Genomic DNA, 22,809 nt, shown 5'->3' on the forward strand with positions numbered 1-22,809 from the left:
AAGAGTCAGCACAAAATATCTGAGCCCCCACTGCCAGTTTCTTCTATCTGGAAGTGAACTAGTCTATTTCTGCTCAGAATTTCAGTATCTGCTTTGAATAATGTAACGGTCAAGCACATTTATCCATGAATTCTTACCCAAATATGGACTACCACCCATCTTCCTGAATCACTGAAGACTAATAATTTAATTGACAAGTAGAAACAATTCCGAAGGTGCAAACAGCTTTTACCTCTTTGAGGATAAATTGTGCTGACATCAGCCTTCTCTTTAGAAATACAAACTATAACCCTGAGGTTCAAGTGAAGCAAGTAAGCAGCTATCAAATTCCATGAAAAAACAAACTCCTTCGACATTAAGCAAGTCCAGCTGAGACCTTGGAACATCCATCTCTAGGGACCAGAATTTATGTAGCACGTATTTAATAACTTCAGTAGCTGGTTCCTTGGTTTCTGACCTTCAAAGAAAGGAAAAACACTCATCTTGTGTACTTTAAAAGAGCTTTATTTAGTATATAATCTCCGTACAATTCAGTACAACAAATTATAAAAGCTCTTTGTAAGATTTTACCCATAGGATGTTAAATACAGAAAATCAATTGCCAATTGCCACAAGAAAGCAAGCCACTCTCATCTTAAAAGCTTTTTTCCATCAACAGATAAGCACTCTCTTCTAGGCCAAAAAGGTTGTCATATATAAAGCATTTGGGAGCATATTAACCAAGATACATGATCTGGGAACATTTTGTATCTTCCTATTTAATTCCAAGGTTTCAATTGAATTTTAAAAATGGGAGTATTTCTATGTTAACTCAGGTAAGTTTTGGCCAAAGATAAGCTAAAATTGGTACATCTTAGACAAAGTTCACATGGAATGAGAGTAAACATTTTTAGTTAACTGTGAAGTAAAGATGCAGACCAGATGAAATATCTACATAAGTCCTAGCCCTCCGGCAGCACCAACCCAACACACGCACACGCGCACATGTGCACACACACGCGCACCCCTAGCTGACCTCACAAAGAAAGAAAATCGTCTGCAAGTGGACAACAGATGGCCTACTTAACACCTAATTATGCTCCTGGCCAATATATCTGAAATGAATCCCTATTTCTTCGGACTGTAATAAAAGTGACTGGAACCTTTCAACTATACTAGAATCTCTAATAGCCACTGTGATCAGTATCAGTCATTTAATGAAGCCATTTAATGAAGTAAGTAGATCTAAGTAGGGAATCGTAACTTTAAATGTGTAATAGTCCATTCATTTGCTAATCTTCTGCTGTGAAGCCAGGGTCTTTCCTTTGCAATAAGGGTTCAATGATTCCAGTTCTATTCTTGCATAAATTGTACCAGGAATGTGGTTTGGGTATGTTCTAATACCTCTGGTCAGTAGAGATGTTTTTAAAGGTGCAACAGGTACTTAAATCTATAAAGCAATCTGAGCTCTGAAATTTTCTTGAATTTCATGTTCCCAATATTTTATAATTTTCCCAACCACAGGTAATTTACTCAAAAGCAGTTTTTATTAGTGACTCAACCTTATCAAGCCTTACCAAAGCAGTCAAATTAATTTTCACAGAAATAACCCTTTTTACCCCATTTCCTATGCTTGTGTTGAAGTGTGTACTTACTATAAGAAGGGGAACTCGCACAGGGCAGTTTGGTACGAGTACAGAACTCACGGGAGGGAGCTCGGGAATGAGAGGACACTGGGGAGCAGCCTGGTTCGTCAGCTCACAAGACGGGTGGAGACAGTCAGGGAATCTGGGGAGTCACGTAAGTAGAGGATCATTAAGAGCACTTATTGTACTGAGAGGTTCTTCTAGCTAGCTAGCTCTGAAGCAACATCAAGGGGTTATCCTCCCCATAAAAAAACAGCCACGTTTGAGGCCACTACCAAACATTAACACAGCTGCTGAGATCTGTGTGGTGGGAGTGACGGCCCCCGGTGCCATGCTCTGGCCTGGTACAGAGCCAGGCATCAGCCACTCTTCCCCTTTCCTCCTGTGGACTCCAACAAGATCATACAAGAGAATACTGATGAACGCTAAGAACGTTTAACGGGATTTGTTGACAGACTTGTTCATCAGCAAAGAAAAATGTCTACTACACATGGTCACAGTGTCTTGGAAAGAGTGTATGTATGGACTCTGTCTTGCAAGATTTTTTTTTTTGGCACTTTGTATTTTTCGCTGAAGACTAAACACTAAATATCTTGGCAACAATGGCACCTACACTAGGAGAAAAAGATTCCTGCGTGCCATCAAGATGGTGATAAGCATACACATTTAAGGACGTGTTTCTTATGCTGAGACTCCACGTACGCAAACGCTTAGATTAGTGCATATAGAAATATTTAAAATAAAACTGGAATATATCTGGAAGGTGATCGAGGACTTTAAAAACAAAACTACGTAGTCTAACATGTACCTTACGTGTGCTTCGTTTCAATGAAAAGTAAGGCACTCGCCGAAGGATGTGCTGACCCATGCTGTCAGCCACACCAGGCATGCATCATTCCTGGCTTAAAGTTCTCCTACTGATTAAAGTGTTTTGTTACTGTGTTACCCTAAACTGCAGTGGTCTCCAACCTTCTTACAGAATACAGGAAAGACATAATTCAGGAGTTTCAGCTGCATCATTTAGTAACCCAGCCAATTTTTTTTTTTAATTTAAATAAGTTTGGATAAAAAAGCCGAGTATCCTGGAGTCCAACATGACAGTCTAAAACTTCTTTTTTTGAACACTGTTTAATAAGTAGTAACTGAATGTGAAATAACTTGAACGTGTGATCTGTCTAGCTTGATGCCTAGGGTACTTCAGTACAAGTGCAAGGAGAGACCTTTCCATCATTTCCAATTGGCAAGAACAGGGGAGAAAGTTAATTTCATTAGCCACCTTGATTTAGTTAAATGTGCAATATGCTTTTATCAGCAACTTTTACATGTCCCCCTCATTAGAAATTAATTAGAAAAGCAATTATCAAAAAATGTTTGAACAGGTATACATAATCCTCTTTGTTGTTTACAAATAAGCATGACTTAGAGGCACTTAGTTACCTTTTAGTAAGAAAAAGAATAACATTACCCGGGCCCTCACAGTTAAGATTGGAGACCACAAATCAAATTTGGTATGAAAATGCTCTCTGCCAAAAATATTGTATTCGTGAATTAGTTAAGATAGAACATTTTAAAAATATTCAGACTTTGCAAGGTTCTAGGCTGTAAAAAATACAAAGGCTAAAAACAAAAAGTTTAGAAAATTTTGCAAACCCAGTAAATTTAAATGAGTAAGAAATGAAGAAAAATTTTCTTACTTGCAGGATAGGCTAAATAGTATCAATAGGTTTTAAAATAACACTAAACAGTAACAAATTCTGCTCGGCTACATAACATTTCTGCTCCTTTCATGACTTACAATAAGGAATTTGTCACACTTTTCTGTATCCCACATTAAAACATGCACCTGCATGCATGCGCGCCCGCCCGCACACACACACACACACACACACACACATACTGAAGTGCTAAACTTTACATTTCAGACAGGGCACAACGAAAAGTTTTAGATATATATACAAAGACCTAACATGATTTTTTAAAAAAAATATTAAAAGCATGGCGATTGGAAAACATTATAAAATGTTTAGGTCAAACAGGACGATAAAGAGCTTTTTAAAAAGCTCCCCGTTGGTCTTCACTAGTGAAACGATACTGAAGAATTTAACTATGCATCCCCTTAATTCGACTCAACCGTAGCTGTCTGAAGTCAATTGAAAGTATTTCAAATCCCGAACAGCCTCTGGATTTCCTGAATGACGTGTGGCTGTTCAGGCTACCTGTGGCACACTTACGTTTCTCCCCAACAACAAAATTTGAGACCACTCCTAGAAAGGTGAGAACCTTTAGGCTAAAGAACATTAATGAAACGAGATAAAAAAGAGAAGCTTGTGTTAAGATACTTTTGAGGACGGTAACGCTTGTGTAAACATCTCTACAACTTCCTCCTATCACAGCTTTGTGGTACAGGCTACCTAAAGACATATGAAATGTTACTGTTGAGTTGCATTAGGATGGAATTTCAATATCAAAAATAGAGGTTGGACAGAGAGCTTGGTTACTTGTTTCTAGATAGCTTGTAAACATGGAACGTCTTGTTCTGGAACACTCTAGTGAAGTATGCTGTGTAGGGTGGCAGGTTTCTCTTTATCTCTTCGCAGAAGCGAGGGTGGCCTGCAAGTTTCAAGTCGGGATCGTTCTCTCCTGGGCCATCCATCATCTAAAGCCAAAACAAAACCAAACACGGTTTGGGAAACAAAATCGTATTGATAGGAGACGAGAGAAGTAGGAACAGGTGTTGGGTTTCTTTGAGAGTCATGTGTTACGGCTACGTAAGTTGTATTATTTCAATGTCGGCGGCTACTTCAAGATTATCTGGTCTACCTCTTCCCCGTCGGAAGTTTAAATCAAGGCTGAGAAGGGGAGCTGACGGTCGCACAGTGACCACCTTTAACTGCAAGGCGAGAAGTAAAACTTGGATCTCCTTGTTCTTCGGGACGTACTACACTGTCACTCTCACAAAAATGAGATGCAGAGTGCTCGCTTTGGCAGCACGTATACTTAAAAAAAAAAAAAGTGAAATGCAGAGAAGAATTACTATGACCAGAGGAAATCCTCCAACTCATCAGATGGTCTAGTTAGAGAAAGTTACACACAAATCAAAATTTAAATGCAAGTCTTGGGTCTGTTATCTCCTCTGAATTCAAGATAGTTATAGACAGTTTCTTTCCTTGGGCAGAAATTTGAATCTCATGTTCTCTTTCCCCCGGATTTACTGAGGCGTAATTGACTAAACTGCATACAGTTAAGGGCTACAACCCGATAATCTGATACACACATACATGGTGGAGTGATTACCACAATCAAGCTAATTAATACTTCCACGTCGGTCAAAGGGACAAACCTGCAGTAATAAGGTGAATTAGGTCTGAGGCTCTGACCGCACAGCATGGTGACCACAGTTCATGGTCCTACCCACATGCCTGACGTATGCTAAGAGAGGGACACCCAGGTGGCTCAGCGGTTGAGCGACTGCCTTCAGCTCAGGGCGTGATCCCGGGGGCCGGGGATTGAGCCCCGTTTTGGGCTCCTTGCAGGGAGCTTGCATCTCCCTCTGCCTGGGTCTCTGCCCCTCTCTGTGTCTCTCATGAATAAATAAAATCTTTAAAAAAAATATGCTAAGAGAGTAGATCCTAAGCGCTCTGAGTCTCTAATTCTGTATGGTCAAGTTTTCTTTTCTGAGAATTTATTATTTCCAAATGGCTTATCATTTCTCCCCCCTCATTTTCAGCACACACGGCCTCTTGGTGCAACTCTTCTTCTGTGCTCTCATCTGAGGCCTGGCGGGGTTCTGAGGCCAAGTTCCTCCGGAGGGAGGAGGGAGGGGCAGCCTGCTGCTCGGGGACACAGGCTCGGGGACACAGGCTCGGCCACAGGAAGCCGTGTCTGAGGGCAGTGCCGGGAGCAGCGTGGGTGCAGCCCTACCGTCCCAGCCACACTCACGCGCCGGCCCAGACGATGCTCCAGAGCTCAGGTCTTTGGAGGCTGAGCTCTTGTTTTTAACGGCAAAGCCTTTAAAGATGAATTTTATGCAAAGCCCCAGGACGCAGATCAGCTGAAGGCAGAGCTGCTCTGCTGGACGTGAAGTTAGGGCCCGACACCTCCTTACCCGCCGCATCTGCCAGGCCCCAGCCATGACCCAAGCGCAGGGCCGCAAGTCCCACAGGATGCAGTGAGGCAGGGGATGTGGCTGGGGACATCCTTCTAGGAGGTACAGACACCCGGGTGGCCCCCGCATGAAGCGAGGGGACGACATGCTTACGTGCCCGTTGGCGACGTCCAGCAGGTCCCGCAGCCGGCAGCCCCGCTGGTGCCTGCGCTCGTAGCAGATGCTGTCCTCCAGGATGACGTAGTCGGTGCCGAAGGACCTCAGCAGGGCGTGCACGTCCTCCGGGGACCTCTTGGCGTATATCTGATACACCTGCGACGGGAGAGTGACGTGGAAGGGGCGGCAGTGGCCCTCGCTGCCGGGAGTGAGCCACGTGGGGGGATGGGGGTCCCAAGAGGTGGCTGTCGTCACGGAGCCTGGGCTGGGGGGAGGGGGCAGCCACCCCGCAGACACAGACTCAGGCGTCCCCGGGGTCCTGCGGCACGAGAGGCCAAGCGCAGGTGGCACAGGTAGGACAGCGCTGCACCTTCACAGAGACGGTGGGGGGACGGGGCGCCTTAGGCATCCCGGGGGAGCGTGCGGTGCCCTCACTGCGAGGAGCCCAGCCTGTGGCCTGGCGGTCGTGCAGGAAGAGCGCCGTGGGCCTCGGTGCTAGGTGCCCGCTGCGTGGTCTGGGGAGCCCACCCCGCTCTCTCGACCTCCCGCTCGCCACCAGCGTGGCATGCCGGGCGAGCACCCACGAGGTGAGCAACCCGCCTTCTGGGACTCGGCACCGGGAGGACGTTCCGCGTGTGCACGTGTGCAGGGGGCTGGGGGAGTGACAGGGAGGGACACCAGCCGCTTTCCTGCACACAGATGTCCACGGATGTGTCAGCCTGCAGGTGTGTGGGGGGGGCAGAGGGGGGCCTCGGCCCTGCAGCTGGAGGCCGTGGGCCATCCTCACGCCCGAGGCGGCCCTAGGACTCGAGGGCACCAGGACCTTGAGGGCGTGGGTTTTGTGAGTCCCCAGACGCGGGCTCCCGAGGCCCAGCCCCACGGGCCCAGCCCCAGGGCCCCCTCCCGCCTGAACTCTGGGGTTGAGCCAGGCACCCTCGCTGCCTCCTCGGCTGACCTGGGCATAGACAAGGGGCCAGGATGCACCCCTCGTCCTCTGCCTTCCCTCCCCGACGGGTTTGTTCTCAAAAGCCCCCTTGTCTACACCGCAGGCTGGGGCTCTCGTTACCCTTCTGAGCAGGAGGAGGTCTCCGGGCGCCTGTAGGGGCTGTGGGCAGGGCAAGGCCTCGACTCAGGAGATGCCAGGGGCTTCAGGCCCGCCTGGGCCGCCGAGCTACCCGGGGCAGGGACCCCCGCGCCCCCCCACGCCCCCCTCACCGCTTTGGTCCGCTCCCTCAGGCTGTTGTCTTCGTAGTGGGGGTGGTTGGTTAAGGTCCTGCCCGTGCACAGCTTGACCCCGGCCAGCAGCTGCATGCTCCCGGCGAACACGGCCTTCCTCGGCGTGTTGGAGCTGAAAGGTCGCGAGAGCCTGGTTAACCCCACGGCTGCGATTTCCTCACAGACCACAAACAAGACAACCGCACGCTGCCGGACTCACCCGGCTGCGTCAGGAAGGCCTGAGACTTGGGGGGAGACGCAGCACCTGGCTGCCTGACACTTGCACTCAAACTGTTTTATGAAACTTCCCCTGGTTGTGACAGCGGGCGGGACGCTTCTCCTTGACGCTTTGCTGGGCTTCCTTACAGTGGACGGCCCTCGGGCCTTCCAGGCCAAGTCCCCCGGTCCCCTCCTGGTCTCGCCCCGGAGGGGCAGATCCCGACCACACAGACCTCCACAGACGGTCATCGCCTTCTGTACGAGACTTAACTAAGAGGCTGACTTAACTAAGAGACTTAACTAACAAACGGATGACAAAGCCAGAGACTGCCGCGATCACGGGTTCCTCCCAACTTGGTTTTGTTCCAAACAAGAAAATGGACCATAGACACGTGATAAATTACTTTCCAGAGAAAGAGAATTACTAACAACAAAAGGACACAGAAGATTCTGGAAAGCAGGGAATGTACTACTCCGTTTGGGGATGTCCACCATTTGTGATGTGGCAACGCAAGTGTTTCCTACGTTCCTTTCCTTAGTCCTGATGATGAAAGTCCAAGGACTGTGGGGGAACACGGGGCACTCCTGTTGTTAAATCACGACCCCCTGGCTCTCCGAGGGCCACCGAGCTGCGATTCTCTGCCTCCGCGCGGGGCGTGAGGGACAAGGATGGTGGGTCAAGGAAGGACTCCCTGATGACAGTGAAAGCATTTTTCCTTCCCGCCCCCCGGAAAGAAAGAATCTTAGTAGTGGATTTTAATTCCCTTCCATTTTTTTGGGACATGGGAGTCTCTTGCAAATCAACGAGGTGCCGGTTTACTGTGAAGAACACGAGCGCCCTTCTACGACTCTCCGCTGAGGCCCACGGGGAGCACCGCAGCCCACACGGGCCCTTCCTGGGCTAAGGAAGAGGAGCCCCGGCCTGCCAGGGGGTGTTAAAAGACAGAGACGGTTTTGAGAAGGAGTCTAAGTGCAATCATTAAAACTCAGCATACTCTGTAGAAAGAACCAGAGCAGGCTGTTCTCAGCGAATCTGGAGATCAGGGCAGAAACCCCAGCGCTAGGTTTCTGGGAGAGGCTGCCATCGATCCCCATGTGGCACGAGCAGGTCTACGTGCGTCAGCGTAAGGCTCAGACCGCGGTGCGAGTGCCATCCAACGGAGGCCTCGGGATGCCTGGAAGACGTCCCGCAGTCCAAGCTGCAATGCTTACAAATAATTTCCTTGAAGAACTCGGGGTTTTCTAACCATGACCCCCTCGTTCACTTGGATTTCAAGGAGCTGTCTCACACGACGGAGCGTGGGTCCAAGCGCAGCGGGCACCCGGGGAGGACACACAGCCTGCATCCCTCCCGACCCTAAACCCCAGAGCCCGGCGCGTGGACTGCCACGGAAGAGCGTGTTCCGAGAGCGTGGCTGCGCTCGAGGGATGGTCAGTGTTCTGACAGGCAGGCCCAGGGGCCCGAGGACAAGCAGATGTTTGCTCCATCGCCTTGAAGTGGCAACTTACAGGGAACTCTTGACATCGGCCCCATGTGGTCAGGGGGACAGGAGGGCCTTCAGGGACAACACGTGAAGGTGGAGTGAGCGCTCCTCAGCAGGAGACTTAGCTTAATGCAACTGACCCTTATTAAGCAGCTCGTCGGGGCCGCCCCATCCCTGCGTGCTGGAATTGCCAAAGACGGTGAGCACCGACAAATACTCATTACAGAGAATGTCAATGTTTTCCCAAGCCGTCCTTCGTTCCTTTTGTACACTCCGGACTGGCTTAAGCCATTCCACTGCAATAAATAATGCAGTTAATGCCACGTAGTAGATGGATGCCAAAAAGTGGCTCTTTGGGACCACGGAACCGAACAGACTGAGGATGCAGGAAGAAATGCAGTCTGGTCTCCCCATCTGGCAGAGCACGGGGTAGAGCGAGAGTGAGCGGTGGGGGGCAACCCCGGCCTCTCCAGTCCTACTGCCCAGAGGGTGCCGAACTGGCCTTTCTACCCAAATGACAAAGCCCGTGGCTGAGCTGAGAAGATCCATGCAAATCTTCAGACTCAGCATCACTATTCTGAATTCTAACGGGGGGCGGCAGCGGGGAGACGCAGAGCTGTTTCTAGTATCTATTTTGTAACTGTGGCACATACCGATGACTGGCCTGTTCTCTATTCGTGGCTCACGACCAAGGTTTCGTCTCCCTTCCTGGGCTATGATCCCACCACTTGGAGGAACTTCACAGTTCACAGAGGTCTGAGATGTCAAAAGGCCTGAACTGCTTGCCGGAGAGCTACAGGCTCATTCTCTGTCCAAACGACAGTGCTGAGGGCCTACTAGGTGCCGGGCCGCAGCGTGCTAGCTAGTCAGCCACCAGAGCCAGCCTCGGCTCCCTCTACAGGCAGACACTTCTGAACAAATGAGTCGGTGCGGCGCGTGTTTGCCAGTGCTCTGTGGGCCTTCAGCTATCCTGGGAAACAAAACACACAGACAAGGTCCCATCGTGGCCAATCTTGCCTCTCTCCTCCGGGGGGCCCGAGCACACTGGAGTGTCCCCTTGCCCACAGTGGGTGCAGCCCCCGGGAGGGCAGGGGGGTAGGTCACATGACTGCTTAGAGGCGCTGAGGGAAAAATGAAATAAACTGCACTCATCTGTCACATGTTTTAGTGTGTGGCCCCCCCATTAGTAAAGAGTCAAAGTTTAATGTCATCTGTTTCAACTGTTGGTGTAACAATCTTCTGGACTGTTAACAGTCTTTCACCAAGATCATTGGTTTTACTTTTTTTTTTTTAAAGATTTTATTTATTCATAAGAGACAGAGAGAGTGAGAGAGGCAGACTACACAGGCAGAGGGAGAAGCAGGCCCCATGTAGGGAGCCCGACTCGGGACTTGATCCCGGGACTCCAGGATCAGGCCCTGGGCCGAAGGCAGGCACTAAACCGCTGAGCCACGCAGGGATCCCCCTTTAGTTTTACTTTAAAGTAGCAAAATACAAGTATTCTAATGCCTATAAAATGGACTAGAAATAATACTTCTTTGAAAACTACTGACTTCCAAGCATGGCAGAGATGAGGTTTATTCGCTTTCTCCTACGGATTCGGTTTGATATGCCAGCCCCATGGTAAATCTGGGGTACACTTCTACTACTTTAAATATTTAAGTTTACTCATAAAGCAAAGGCAAAGGAAAACAAGCAAAGGGAAACAAAAAACAAGGACACACTTTCTGAACTTTAAAAGCCTAGATCCACTGTGTTTTCTATTTTCTGTGGTGAACTCAGCAGGCAAAGCGGAAAGGCGTTCTTTGTCCTTCAGATATGCAGCACGGCAGGTGTGACGCTGGCTACTCCTCCTTCAGAGATACTTCTGCTGACACAGTCTGTGGTCTGTGTCTAAAATAGCTAATGTGCTTTTAACCACTGAATGACACTTCTCTATTATAGGAAAACAAAGCAATTTTTACCAATGTTTGAACAAATGATGTATAAAATGAAAGGATAATTTGTTTTTATAGCTCTCTGCCAAGCTCTGTAGCAGGCTGCCCAACCTGCAAACAATTTATTCCGTAAGAAATGTCACTAAATAATGACAAGGACTCACAGGTCAAACGGATTTACATTACATAATTTAAATGTCATTCCAGGAAGACCTGATGGCATTTTGAACAAATAATCTCATTTATTTTTGAAGCTCTAAGCTTCAACAAGTTAATTACTGTTGAACTAATGGGTAAACTGAGCATTATAATATAATGTGTGAACATTTGCTTTATCTACACTTCAAAAATTTATAGAATTATGCAAATACCACAAAATGATTCATTAAATATAAAAGAGGCTTATAGGCATTTAAGGTCTGAACTTAACCTTCATCATATTTAAAATATCCAGTAATTCTTTCTGCTTTGATAAAATGCTAAGGAAGTTTGGGCCATTTTCTTAGTTCCATTGAGAAAATATGGCACATGCAGGCTTCATCACTGAAGAGAGCCTACTGCCAGTGGGAAATCTTCTAAAGCCCCATAGTTAAAATGTTACATCTCAAAATCTTCAAATCTATAGGAGTGTCTTAATTGCACCACGTCCAAGAAGAATTTCAGGAACCAAGAATGAAACCACTTGGGGTCACAAAGGAATGAGGTACGAAGCACTGCTGTTGTGGCATTTGGCCTCATGGAAGGAGATGTGCTTCCCAGACACACATAAAGCCCAACGAGCACCCTCTAAGTCCGGCTCAAAGTGATAACAGACCATTAAAAAAATTGACACCCCAAAACCAAAAGGCCAACATATCAGGTTTTTAATCTTTGTATTTGGGAAACATTATCGGCAAAAGAGTTAATATGAACACGGGCAAAATCTGCTGGGGAGCAAGGCCTGTGGCACGTCCGTGTCACGTGGGACGCAGGCCACCAGGTGAGCATGCCGCCTGGCGCCTTGCAAGGGAAGGACCGAGTGGCCTCTCCGTCCTCCCAGGGAAGATTCTGGGGCTGATGTCAACTAAATGTCCTCGCTGATTAATGAGAAATTGAATCTCAAAGTGTTCTTAATTTTATACTTAAAACTCCAAGGAACTGAAGCTTGGAAATTTCTTTTTTTTTTTTTTTTAAGATTTTATTTATTTATTCATGATAGTCACAGAGAGAGAGAGAGAGGCAGAGACACAGGCAGAGGGAGAAGCGGGCTCCATGCACCGGGAGCCCGACGTGGGATTCGATCCCGAGTCTCCAGGATCGCGCCCTGGGCCAAAGGCAGGCGCCAAACCGCTGCGCCATCCAGGGATCCCTGAAGCTTGGAAATTTCTATCACTAAAAATTAGAACTATAAAAAAAATTTCTCTTGAAACCCGGTAAGCCTCTAAAAATCTTTAAATGGAGTCAACAATAAGAATACAGAAGAAAAAAAAGAATGGAGACAATATAGGGCTGACATGAGGCTCAAGTTTTGCTTCAGTGAAGAGAGAGTTAGAGTGGATGGAGGGGCACCCGGATGGCTCAGCTGGTTGAGCGGCTGACTCTTGAATTTGGCTCAGGTCATGATCTCAGGGTTGCGAGGTGGAACCTGACTTAAGATTCTCTCTCTCCCTCTCCTGCCATTCCCCCACCTCTCTCGCTCTCTCTAGCTCTCAAAAAAAGAAAGAAGGGACAGCCACCCCATTTACAAACACTCATCATGTCCCGTGCTCCATAAACAGCTGTTGAATTGTATTCCTAAGTATACAGGTTCTGATATAACTTCATGTTGGGTGCCTGGGTGGCCCAGTCGATTACACATCTGCCTTCAGCTCAGGTCACGATCTCAGGGTGCTGGGATCAAGCCCCGCATCAGGCTCCCTGCTCCGTGGGGAGTCTGCCTCTCTCTCCTGCCTCCCGCTCTCCCTGCTTGTGCACGCTCTCTCTGTCCAACAGATAAATAAAATAAAATCTAAAAAAAAAAAAAAAAGATATGACTTCATGTATTAATGCTTTAAACATTTTCATAGAAATCTAATCCCTCCACTACAGCTCCTGTCATATTAATAAGTGGTATCCCAATATAATGCCCTTTACCTTCCCTGGAGGCTGTCTGGTTAGCCAATAAAAGGTCATAACTGAGCCCCTCCAAACAAAAGAGCAGAACCTACTCCTGCTGAGGTGATGGGATCTTTTTCCCATTTACCCGCCAAGCCCAAGAACCCCAAGTGGATCCTCGGCAAGACCTAATCTGCAAATGGAAGCTCAGCGTCCCTGGAGCATGAGCGTGATGCCTAAGGCAGGTGTGTGGTCTGCTCCGGCGTCAAGTATAGGAACCAGAGACCAGGACATGGCAGGTAAGCTTCTTCTCAACACTTCACAGGGGAAGTGCCCTGTGCCATCATGGAGGGTCACTTGAAGTGTCCCCCCAGGTTTCTCCAGGTCACTGTTTCTCATCCTGACCCATGAAGGGCAGCCACCCTGTATCAGAAGGTACATCCCCACCCCGGTAGAAGCTGTTGTGACCACTTGATGGAGGACAGATGTGTTGTCACCATGGTGGCTGTCTGACAACAGCAGCAGACAAAGTAGAGAGGAGGAGGCATTCCTCGCTGACAGGGTTGGATCCCCATCGGAAGCTGGTGGCTGCCTTCAGACAATTACAGACAGACTTTCAGATACACGCCATGTATCCTTAGGCCACGGCCTATTCCCCAGCACAACTCAGACCTACTAATGTCGTGGGCACATGTGACTAATCAAAGTACTAAAATGAAAGCTGAAGGTCATATTTTATGTTTCAAAAACAGAAGAAATCAAGGCAAGTTAAAAGAATATTAAGTACATTCCTTTGTGTTTGGAATTGAAGGCGACAGACCAGAGCCGACTTAAATGTTGATTTAAACAAATACATTTTGTGTCTAAATAGACCCTATTTTGGCATATATTCATCATCACTTAAGCTTATTTCACAAACATGCCCAGCAGCTATTTTTGCAAAAACAATAATTTGGATTTGAAGAATTTCAAGGGAAAACAAGCAGGATTAGATCACAATGGAACCAATATTTTGGAAGAATACAAAGCTTTCCAGTTGCTGAGGATTTTTTAGAAAGTAAAAAGGGGATGGTCTACATACGGGGAGAGAACCAGGTTAATGAGAGGAGAAAGTAAAGAGCAAAGATTGCTTTCCCAAATGAGAGAAATAACAGACTAACAGACTGCCTTCTTTACACCCGGAATATAATCTCTCATCCACAATTTTTCAGAACCAGAAATGTTACTTTAAATAATTTTCTGCGAGGACAAGCACGAGAATAGAGGCTCTACAGTAAGTATGCCCAGCCCGACAGTGCCAAACACAACCCCGGCTCTGCTGGAGTACATCTTTATCACCGAGGCTACCGTTCGTTCCTGTAGGACTGGCCAGTGGAGGTGGGATGTTTACAACAACGATGTAGGTAGATCCACCAGGCCCCCCGGCCTCAGGAGTATACCCGACAGCGGGTGCCCTGCACCATTCGTAGCAAGAGTGCAATTTTAAAAACAGCAAATATCAGCCTCACCTTCAGATGTACGTGTCATAAATTTCTAGTTGACTACAGTTAATGCAAAGGTAATTAGCTTTTCTTTACATGAATAACCCTCTTCCCCCCCCCCCACACACAATAAATACTGAAGGAATTATTTACTCTATAATTGTCTGCCATGATTTAAAGTTAAATAAATAAATAAAGACAAAGCCCTGCTTTGTAATCTCAGCACTGGAAATATATGAAAAATTATACTTACCACATCTAGTCAGAGCCAGTCCGACATTGGGACCAAAGCCACATATATATATTTTAGGCATAAATCTCTATAAAACCCATGTATTACACTCAGGAGACCTAAGCTATCAAACATTTACCATCTCTTAATACACAAGCGGTGCTAAACTGTACTGGTTAGTAAACATTCGTCATGAGCAAGTGCCAATATGGCTACTAAAATTCTAAGTGATGGAGACGACACAGCCGATGCCTTTGGAGTATGTCACACAAGATTGGTGACATCTATTTACATGTGAATAATTACACCGCTGCTTTTTGGTTATAAAGCAGGGAAATACAGCAGCACAGGGCCCAGGAACAGTGCTCTGGGTAGAAAAGTTTATTTGTGCTGGTGGGAGGCAGGTTTCACTACCAAAGCTGTGAAGCACACAAAGTTCATCCTGATGCAAGTGCTGAGGCAAAGCAACAAAACGTGGGCAACGGTAAAGACCAATGTAATGCTGCACATGACTGTGTTCAAGAGAGAAAAGACTTTGCGTTTTCGGTTTCCTTAGGCCTAGGCTTGGGAAATGTGCTTAGTTGAAATGTGCTTGGAGCTAGTAGGACTCTATGGTTTACAGTGTAATTTTTAAATGATCAACAAGGAAAAAGAATGCTCTCAAGTGTCAGGCGTCACAGAAAATCTGAATGGTGTTAAAATGAAAGAAATGAGAAAGGTGGAATTGGCGGAGAGTGTAAAGCTTTCTTTCCATGGCTGTCAGCGGCCTGGAGTATGTCCTCCAGCTCAGTTTCCCTCTCCTTGTGGGTTTTTTCCCTTCATGAGATCGTGGCTAGAGAGACTATTTCTTAAATGGAAAGAAACTGTTGCCAAATAGAGTTTTAAAGAAAAACTTGAAAATGAATATATCTTCACAATTAGATTCAGAAAGAAGAAAACACCAAATGAGGTCTATAGTGACTCTTAAAAGGCACTTTACAGTTTAAAGGTTAAAAAAAATCCTCTTACTTAATCCAGTTCATCAGCTCCACTGTATCTGGATCATAGAATTCTCTCAACTCGGAGAGTTCATCCATCATTCCTGGCCAGAACTGAAATTAAAAACAAAACAAAAACAAAAACAAAATCCACCCCCACACCCACAACTATCACTAAGGTTAAAATGAAAGAGGAGAAACTGCATATGACTTGTGAACTAGACAAACAGGGCAGCTGCGGCGCTGGATGGACCTCACCTCCACAGTCCGCCCTCCTAGCGTCAACGAGCCAAAGTCCAAGACCAGCTCGCCAAACTATCTTGAGCCAAAGCTAGTAAGGCCTAGAGGGGTGGTCAACTTTTAAAACAAGAGCTTTCATTTTCTCTAGTAAAAATGCTGCCATAGGTGGGGTTAGTATCTAGGAAAACGTTAATTTGGATGTGACAGCAATGGCAACCGCGAGGAAGCTCACCGGGTACTGGAAACTGTGACTTTCACTGTGCCATCCACCCTTCAAGACAGAAAGTGCCCTTACAGGACAGCACTGCTTTAGAGCTGCAGACATGCGCTGGAACACAGAATCTCGTTTCATCCCCGCAGCTACCCTGGGAGAAGGTGGACACAGAAGGCGTCCTCCCTACTGCTATTTCACTAGTCTGCAGACAGTGGCTCAGACAGATGACTTAGCCAGGTCACAAAGTGGCAGAGCTACCGCCTGCAGCCTGACTCCAAATCCATCCCCCCTTCACTGTGATTACACGGTTCCCACTAGAAATCTGGGCAAATGCCTTGTTGTATTTTAATATAATTACAGGTACAATGGAGAGAGGAGTATTTGAAAGTAGGACTCTCCAGGAAAATCTGGTGCATTTGAATATTCTATTTATGCCACTGGTGCCTCCTACTCAACTTGAGAGAGTTAGGGTGATGCAGAGAGAGTGTAAATATCCCACTCTGAGCCCACGGCTTTTCTAACATAATTGCCTGTTTAATTCAACAATTAATTATATGTTCACTGCTGTATCAAATGACAATTGGCTAAGAAGCCTTGATCATCTATATACATCCTAGAGTGAACAGCAGAATTCCTATGTTGGAAGAAGGCCACTGACGATGGGTCTGTGCTTCACTAAAGTGGAAAATGTAATAATTTTATTTAAGAACCAGGAACTGGAACCAGAGTGGCACCGACCGGTTGGTGGCTGTATTTTAACCCTGTCACTTTCCCTTCTCATCTCATCTTTGGCCATTTTTAATGCTCATTCTCATCTTGTTTCCTGGGTGCATGAACCAGGAAAGATGCTGGTGATAGAAAATCACTGCTGGCTCCAAGTTTTAGAAAAGATGTAATCAGAGTGATTCAATGATACCTGTGTAATGTTCCAATTATTCCTATAAATTGGGATAATCAACAGAATGCCTATTTTTTAATGACACGTCCTCATTCTTTTGGTATAAAATATATTTCAAAATCTGTGAATTCAATGGATGTAAGATATTTTTCTAGCGTGGGAGTTGCTGTTGTTAATTCTGAAAATGTTCAAATCTAGTAATATCACCTGTAAACTTCTTAAACAATGTGAATATAAGTGTTAGATTAACTAACTGCTGTTTCTAAATGATAGGAGATTTCAGCAACACTAGTAAGTTAATCAACACGAGGGTAGTAATTTCACTAAACTCCCGACTTTTGAGTGAAGTGCATGCTTTTCCCTTTTAAACAGTATTGTCCTAAAGAGACATAAAGCAAAATTGCTACCATTAACAAGAAAATCTGAAATCCTTATTACAATCGCTCTGTAAAACTCAAAATCAGGCTTTGAAATATAGGAGTTCATTTTACTTAAAGGTAGTTCTGTTCAATAGTTGGAAAACAGCTTCAGTTTCAGGGTACTTCTTAATATACATAACATCTTTATTGTCTTTGTGATTTTAAATTTTGAGAGGCTGGAATATCTAAACCATTTCAACAGTCAAAGCTGGATGCATCGGTGTCTCTCCTGAAGTCCAGTACTAAGAAGGGCTATGTGGATCAGGCCAATCTTTGGAAGGAGTCTTCCAAGTTACTGACTCTCTTACTCAAAGAATGTCTACATAGATTTCCTGGAAATGACGGCTTTTTTGGTGCTATCATTTTTTTTTTTTTTTTTTTTTTTTTTATAGTAATGGTTTTCAAGAGGGGTGGGTGGAGGAAAAGATTTTGCCCCACCCCTAAGGGGATGTTTCCCAATGTCTGGAGACTTTTGACTGTCACGATTGGAGGGAGGTGCTACTGGCACTTAGGTGGGTAGAAAGTAGGGATGTTGACACCCAGGACAGCCCCCTAGAACAAAGATTTATCTAGCCAGAATGTCAGTAGCGCCACTGCCAAGAAGCCCCGTTCTATGCATTAGCCCCCACCCAGAGGGCCATGGAAAACACATTTCTAGACTCCCAAAATTTTTGATTCAGTAGGACTGGTCTGGAGTGAGCCACAAACCTCTGTATTTCTAACAAGTTCCTAAGTGATGCTAATGCTGCTTGACTGGGGACCATACTCTGAGAACCAGTACTGTATAGTGTAATTTATTCTATACAGTCCTTCCTCAATTTCACCAAGAACAAGAGATTTAAGTCCCCAAATAGCTGTAAAAAAAAATCAATAAAATTCCAAATACATGGCTGAGACCTAAGAAGTCAGTCTACGCACACAGAGACTCAGGAAAAAAGATTGTGATTGTGTGCGTATATCTTTAGTGCGAGACAAGAAACATGATGAACTCAATCTTTCCTGCGAGGAGGGCGTTTTATCACTCAGAACCAATGTGAAGAGGTCAAGTTACCTCATTCGTTACTAAACATATATTCTATTTAATCTTTAGTTGTTGCCTTCCAGAGGTTTTAAGGAAGTTTCATTTATTTACATTTAGGGTAATAAAATTCCCAGGGGCAGGGTGGAAGAAATAACCTGTTTCTATGTTTTCTAGTATCTGAGTAGGCACAGTGCTCTACCTGCAACAGTAAATGTTTTGATAAATAGGAACATGATAAATCATACTTTTTGGAAATATTTACAATAGAATCATCCCATATTACCAAACATGACTTTTAGCCTAAAACCTTGGCTTCAGATAAAATCTTACGTGAAGGGCTAAGCAAATAAAACCAGAAGCTGAGCACTGCTCTAGCTGGGCCTCTCTATGGGGGACCCCCTCCTCCTTGTAGCCTCCGCCCAAATGAGGGGCTGGACACAGTAGAGTATGAAAGTAAGAAAACCCTAAACTTAGAAAAATATGTCAGATTCTTTAAAAAGAGAGGGTGAAAGCTCAGTTGTATAGCAAAGTCTGGGCTCCCTGCCCAGGTACAGATTCGAGCCTCTAAATCTCAAAGACATGACAAAAGGGTCACCAAACAGTCAGCCTGACTGGCGACTCCCTGTCTCTTACAGAAGATTCTCAGAACTGAAGCACACAGTTAAAGCTATTTCAGAAAGCAGTCAACTGAGAATATGAAGAATTTCACAATTTCCTATTGAAACTGAAGGACAGCTAACAAGGAAGGCTAAGAGGCTAATCTGGGACTGTACATATTTACATACGCCCAGGCTCTTACAAAGATGATCGTAAGCATCTAATAAAACATGCAGGTTAAAGTAAGATGCATTTCGGTATCTCTTACTCTATAAAACAGGTAACGGGGGTAAATTATTTTTCTGCTTTATTCATTTCAATATAGGTCAGAAAATACCTTTATTTTCAAAATTTGCATTAGCTGAATAGTTAAGTCAAAACCAAAATTAATTAGAAAAATTAAACTGGTTCTTTTTGCTATAATGTTTTTACTTGTTAAATTCTATTTGGGAAACAGATTGTTTTCCTGTCAGTGCCAAATGCCTTCATGAGAAGCGAAGGAGATGTCTGTGACCTCAGCAAACCATTCTATTTGCCAATAACACACAGAATACAATGAATCAAAGCAATTATTCTGCTAAATTAATGATGGCAAGAATGAGGAAAATCAGTCTTACCTTATAGCACAGATACAGCAGTATTAATATCGGTACTGAATATCGCATTATACATATCTATATAAGAAAGACATTATTTAGATCACAGGTATTTTTGCCTTACAGTGTTGCTTTGTAAACATATGACTTTTTTCTTTTTAAAACAACAGAAATGTACTTTAATAGAGCCCAATTCTCCAACTTGCCCACCATCTAAGTCAATGTAAGGGTTGGGTCCCAATCACTCATGAGATACTCACAGCTTCTATCATGTTGCCACCTTGTGAAATTACACGGGAGAACAACTCAAAACTGCATTTACAGCCTATTAATCATAACCATGCACTTATTAATATTTGTTCTAGGTATAACTTATAATAGTGATAAGTCTGGATAACTGTGGGGTTATTGGTGATTTTTAATTTTTCCTGGTGTGCTTTACAGTATTTCTAAATTCAGTATAATGAGCATATCTAACTTATGGTCTGGTTAAAAATAAAGGATTTAGAAATAAAATTAATAGTAAAATTATTTTAAAAATAACTCCTTATAAAATCATGTGTCAGGGCACTTGATTTTGGTTCAGGTCATGATTCAGGGTTCTGAGACCGAGCCCCACCTCTAGCTCTGTTGCTGGCCATGGAGCCTGTTGGAGTTTCTCTCTCTCCCTCTCCCTCTGCACCTCCCCCTTCCCCTGCTCACGATCACTGTTCAAAATTAAAAAAAAAAAAAAATCATAATGTGTCCGTTATCTATTTTCAGCTTCAAACTTTAGTTTCTGTTTCATCAGGCAACTACTGAAAACAACAAGAATTGGTATGAAAGAAATCCTAAAACTCTTAGCAATAAAAGTGAAATGGCAAAGGGACAGCACTGACCCTCTTTGGTTTATAAAGATGGATTGACTTCAGAAGTAATTCCCATATTTCAGGGCTGCATAAACCAAACGACGCGAAGACACACATGTGCGACGTCCAGAGGTACTTCATTCTGTAAGAACAGAGACAGGCGAAGTTCGACAAGTGCCAGCTGCGGACAGACTGCAGTGTGACATGCGACACAGCTGTACCGTCTGTGATAGGAAAATCTGACTAAAGCTGTGCAGGAACCATCTGCCAAAGGGTTAGTTATGAATATTATTGCCTTTCGAGAAAATCATATAAGTAAAAAGAGAGGAATGTTGGTAATTAGGGGGAAAAAACTGGTTATTAATAATATTTTGTACTGGAGAAGATGCTAAATAAGGACATTTTTATGGGAAGCATAATTATCAATGAAGAAGAGTGTTAGTTTCCAAACCACATTGCAAAAATATGTCAGATAAAGAAAGGGTGGTCGAATAAAAGACTTAAGCAAACAGATAAAGCAAAATACCTCATTGTACTCAATGCCAGGAATCCAAACAGAATGGTATGTATTAGGTTGTAGGCAGTTTCTGGTTTCAGGATGATCGTGCACTTTCCCGTCTGACCCGTGGATTGCTGGCTTTTGGAGTCACTGAATAAAATAGCACACATACAAAATTAGAGCTGGATACATAACTTCAAGTTAGTTAAATCTTTTTTAGAGATAACAGAAACTTACGCCTTCGTGATTTAGAAATGTGTTATTGCTCTAAGATAAAATGAATCAGCATCACTCAATTCTGAATTCGTGAGGATAAAACTGTTATAACTTAATGCATTAATAACTAAACTTCAACCAATTTCATTTTAAGTAAAAATTTAGAATGTTCAACCCTTTAAGTTACAGGAAAATAGAAAAAATTCTTTTGGAATCACTTAAACTGCAAGGTATCTTTAAAGATACTTCATGAGTTACTAGCATTTTACAAGTTTTTACAAATAAGAAAAAAATAAAAATGAATCCATAAATGTGGAATTCACTTCCTTTATGAACAAATGATCACATTTTAACCAAACAATACCTCATTAAAGATGTCTAACATGATGTTTTAAATCAAACGTGGCTATATTAAAAGTAGACCCATAAAATAAACAATTCCTTATCACTTAACACCCAATTCTTGCTCCATTTTCCGTTGCCATTGTTTTTTTTTTTTTCAGGGTTTCTTTGAATTAGGACCCACAGCTTTCACACTGCATTACATCAACATCTCTTTAAATTATTTTCAATCAATAAAAGTATCCTCCACTTGGAGGCCGTTTACTGGCTGAAGGAAACATATCATTTGTCCTTTAACTACTCCCACCTTCTGGATTTGGCTGATTGTCTCCCTGTGGCGGTGTTTAATACATTTCTCTATTCCCATGCTCCTTATAAACTTGTAATTAGATCTAGAGGTTAATTATTAGAGTCAAGTTCATTTATTCTGGCAAGAACACTGTATGGGGGATATGCTGTACTCTAAATTGCATCACACTGGGGAAGTGCATACTGTCCTATCTGGTTGTCTGAACTTTAGAGATGCTAAAATGGGCAAGTGGGTTTGGATGTTGTACCATTTGTTGTCAAGGGAGTGAGGAGAGAGCAAGAAGGGCTATCAATTTAAGATAAAAACAATACCTTTTACAGAGGCCTCACTTACCCTTCATAAAATCCCATAGACTTGGAATATGTATGATGGTTCCATGTAACTAGAGAACTCTTCTTTCCTAGAAATTCTTTCATCACCCTAGATTCACATGAAAATTAAACTGATATTCTAGGGTAATTTTCACCACTGGTAATAATCTTTACTTAGATGTTATATATTACAACCCAAACTCTGGCTTCTATGCTGCTACTAAAAGATTGCTCTAGACAAAGAGAACATATGTTCTCATCTTCCCTTGATACCTAAGAGAATTTCGCAACACCTCTCCCCATCTCCCCGACCAAGCTGGAAAGCTCTGATTAATCCCATAAATACAAAGCCCATGAGTTAATCCCCTTGCAATCCTATTCTTCACACTAATGCAGATGTGTTGCATAAACATAATAGTATCATCCTTCCTAGTACTAAAATGGTAGAAATACTTCAAGTACTTGGCACTGATAAAATATCCTTCAAATTATTTAAAAGCTAATTAAAAATAAGATACTATAAATCTTAAATTACTTTAATTAATGTAATGCTTTTCTTCTAATAAGGTTCCAATACCCCTACCTGGTAGATGAGGATGCTCTAAAATTTTTTTTTTTTTAATTTTTATTTATTTATTATTTAGTCACAGAGAGAGAGAGAGAGAGAGAGAGAGAGGCAGAGACACAGGCAGAGGGAGAAGCAGGCTCCATGCACCGGGAGCCTGACGTGGGATTCGATCCTGGGTCTCCAGGATCGCGCCCCAGGCCAAAGGCAGGCGCTAAACCACTGCGCC

General features: G+C 44.1%; 1 protein-coding gene across 7 annotated transcripts in view; it reads right to left on the bottom strand.

Moving 5' to 3' along the window:
- Positions 1–483: 483 nt before the first annotated feature.
- DPY19L3 (dpy-19 like C-mannosyltransferase 3) overlaps positions 484–22,809 on the bottom strand; it is a 69,754-nt gene continuing 47,428 nt past the window's right edge. For 2 of the 7 annotated variants that reach the window (XM_038529506.1, XM_038529507.1), the window contains exons 13-18: positions 20,864–20,986; positions 20,368–20,479; positions 19,511–19,567; positions 15,536–15,618; positions 7,102–7,234; positions 6,087–6,991 (exon numbers count right to left, since the gene is read on the bottom strand). In XM_038529506.1, coding sequence (XP_038385434.1) covers positions 6,188–6,991; positions 7,102–7,234; positions 15,536–15,618; positions 19,511–19,567; positions 20,368–20,479; positions 20,864–20,986 — 1,312 coding nt within the window. In that variant the 3' untranslated portion in view covers positions 6,087–6,187. Of the gene's footprint in view, positions 4,282–5,883; positions 6,043–6,081; positions 6,992–7,101; positions 7,235–15,535; positions 15,619–19,510; positions 19,568–20,367; positions 20,480–20,863; positions 20,987–22,809 lie in introns of those variants that run through there. The other 5 variants (XM_038529509.1, XM_038529511.1, XM_038529510.1 and 2 more) reach the window with 5 other exon arrangements.

The sequence above is a fragment of the Canis lupus genome, chromosome 1, assembly GCF_011100685.1.
Source record: "Canis lupus familiaris isolate Mischka breed German Shepherd chromosome 1, alternate assembly UU_Cfam_GSD_1.0, whole genome shotgun sequence".
NCBI classification, from domain to species: Eukaryota; Metazoa; Chordata; class Mammalia; order Carnivora; family Canidae; genus Canis; species Canis lupus.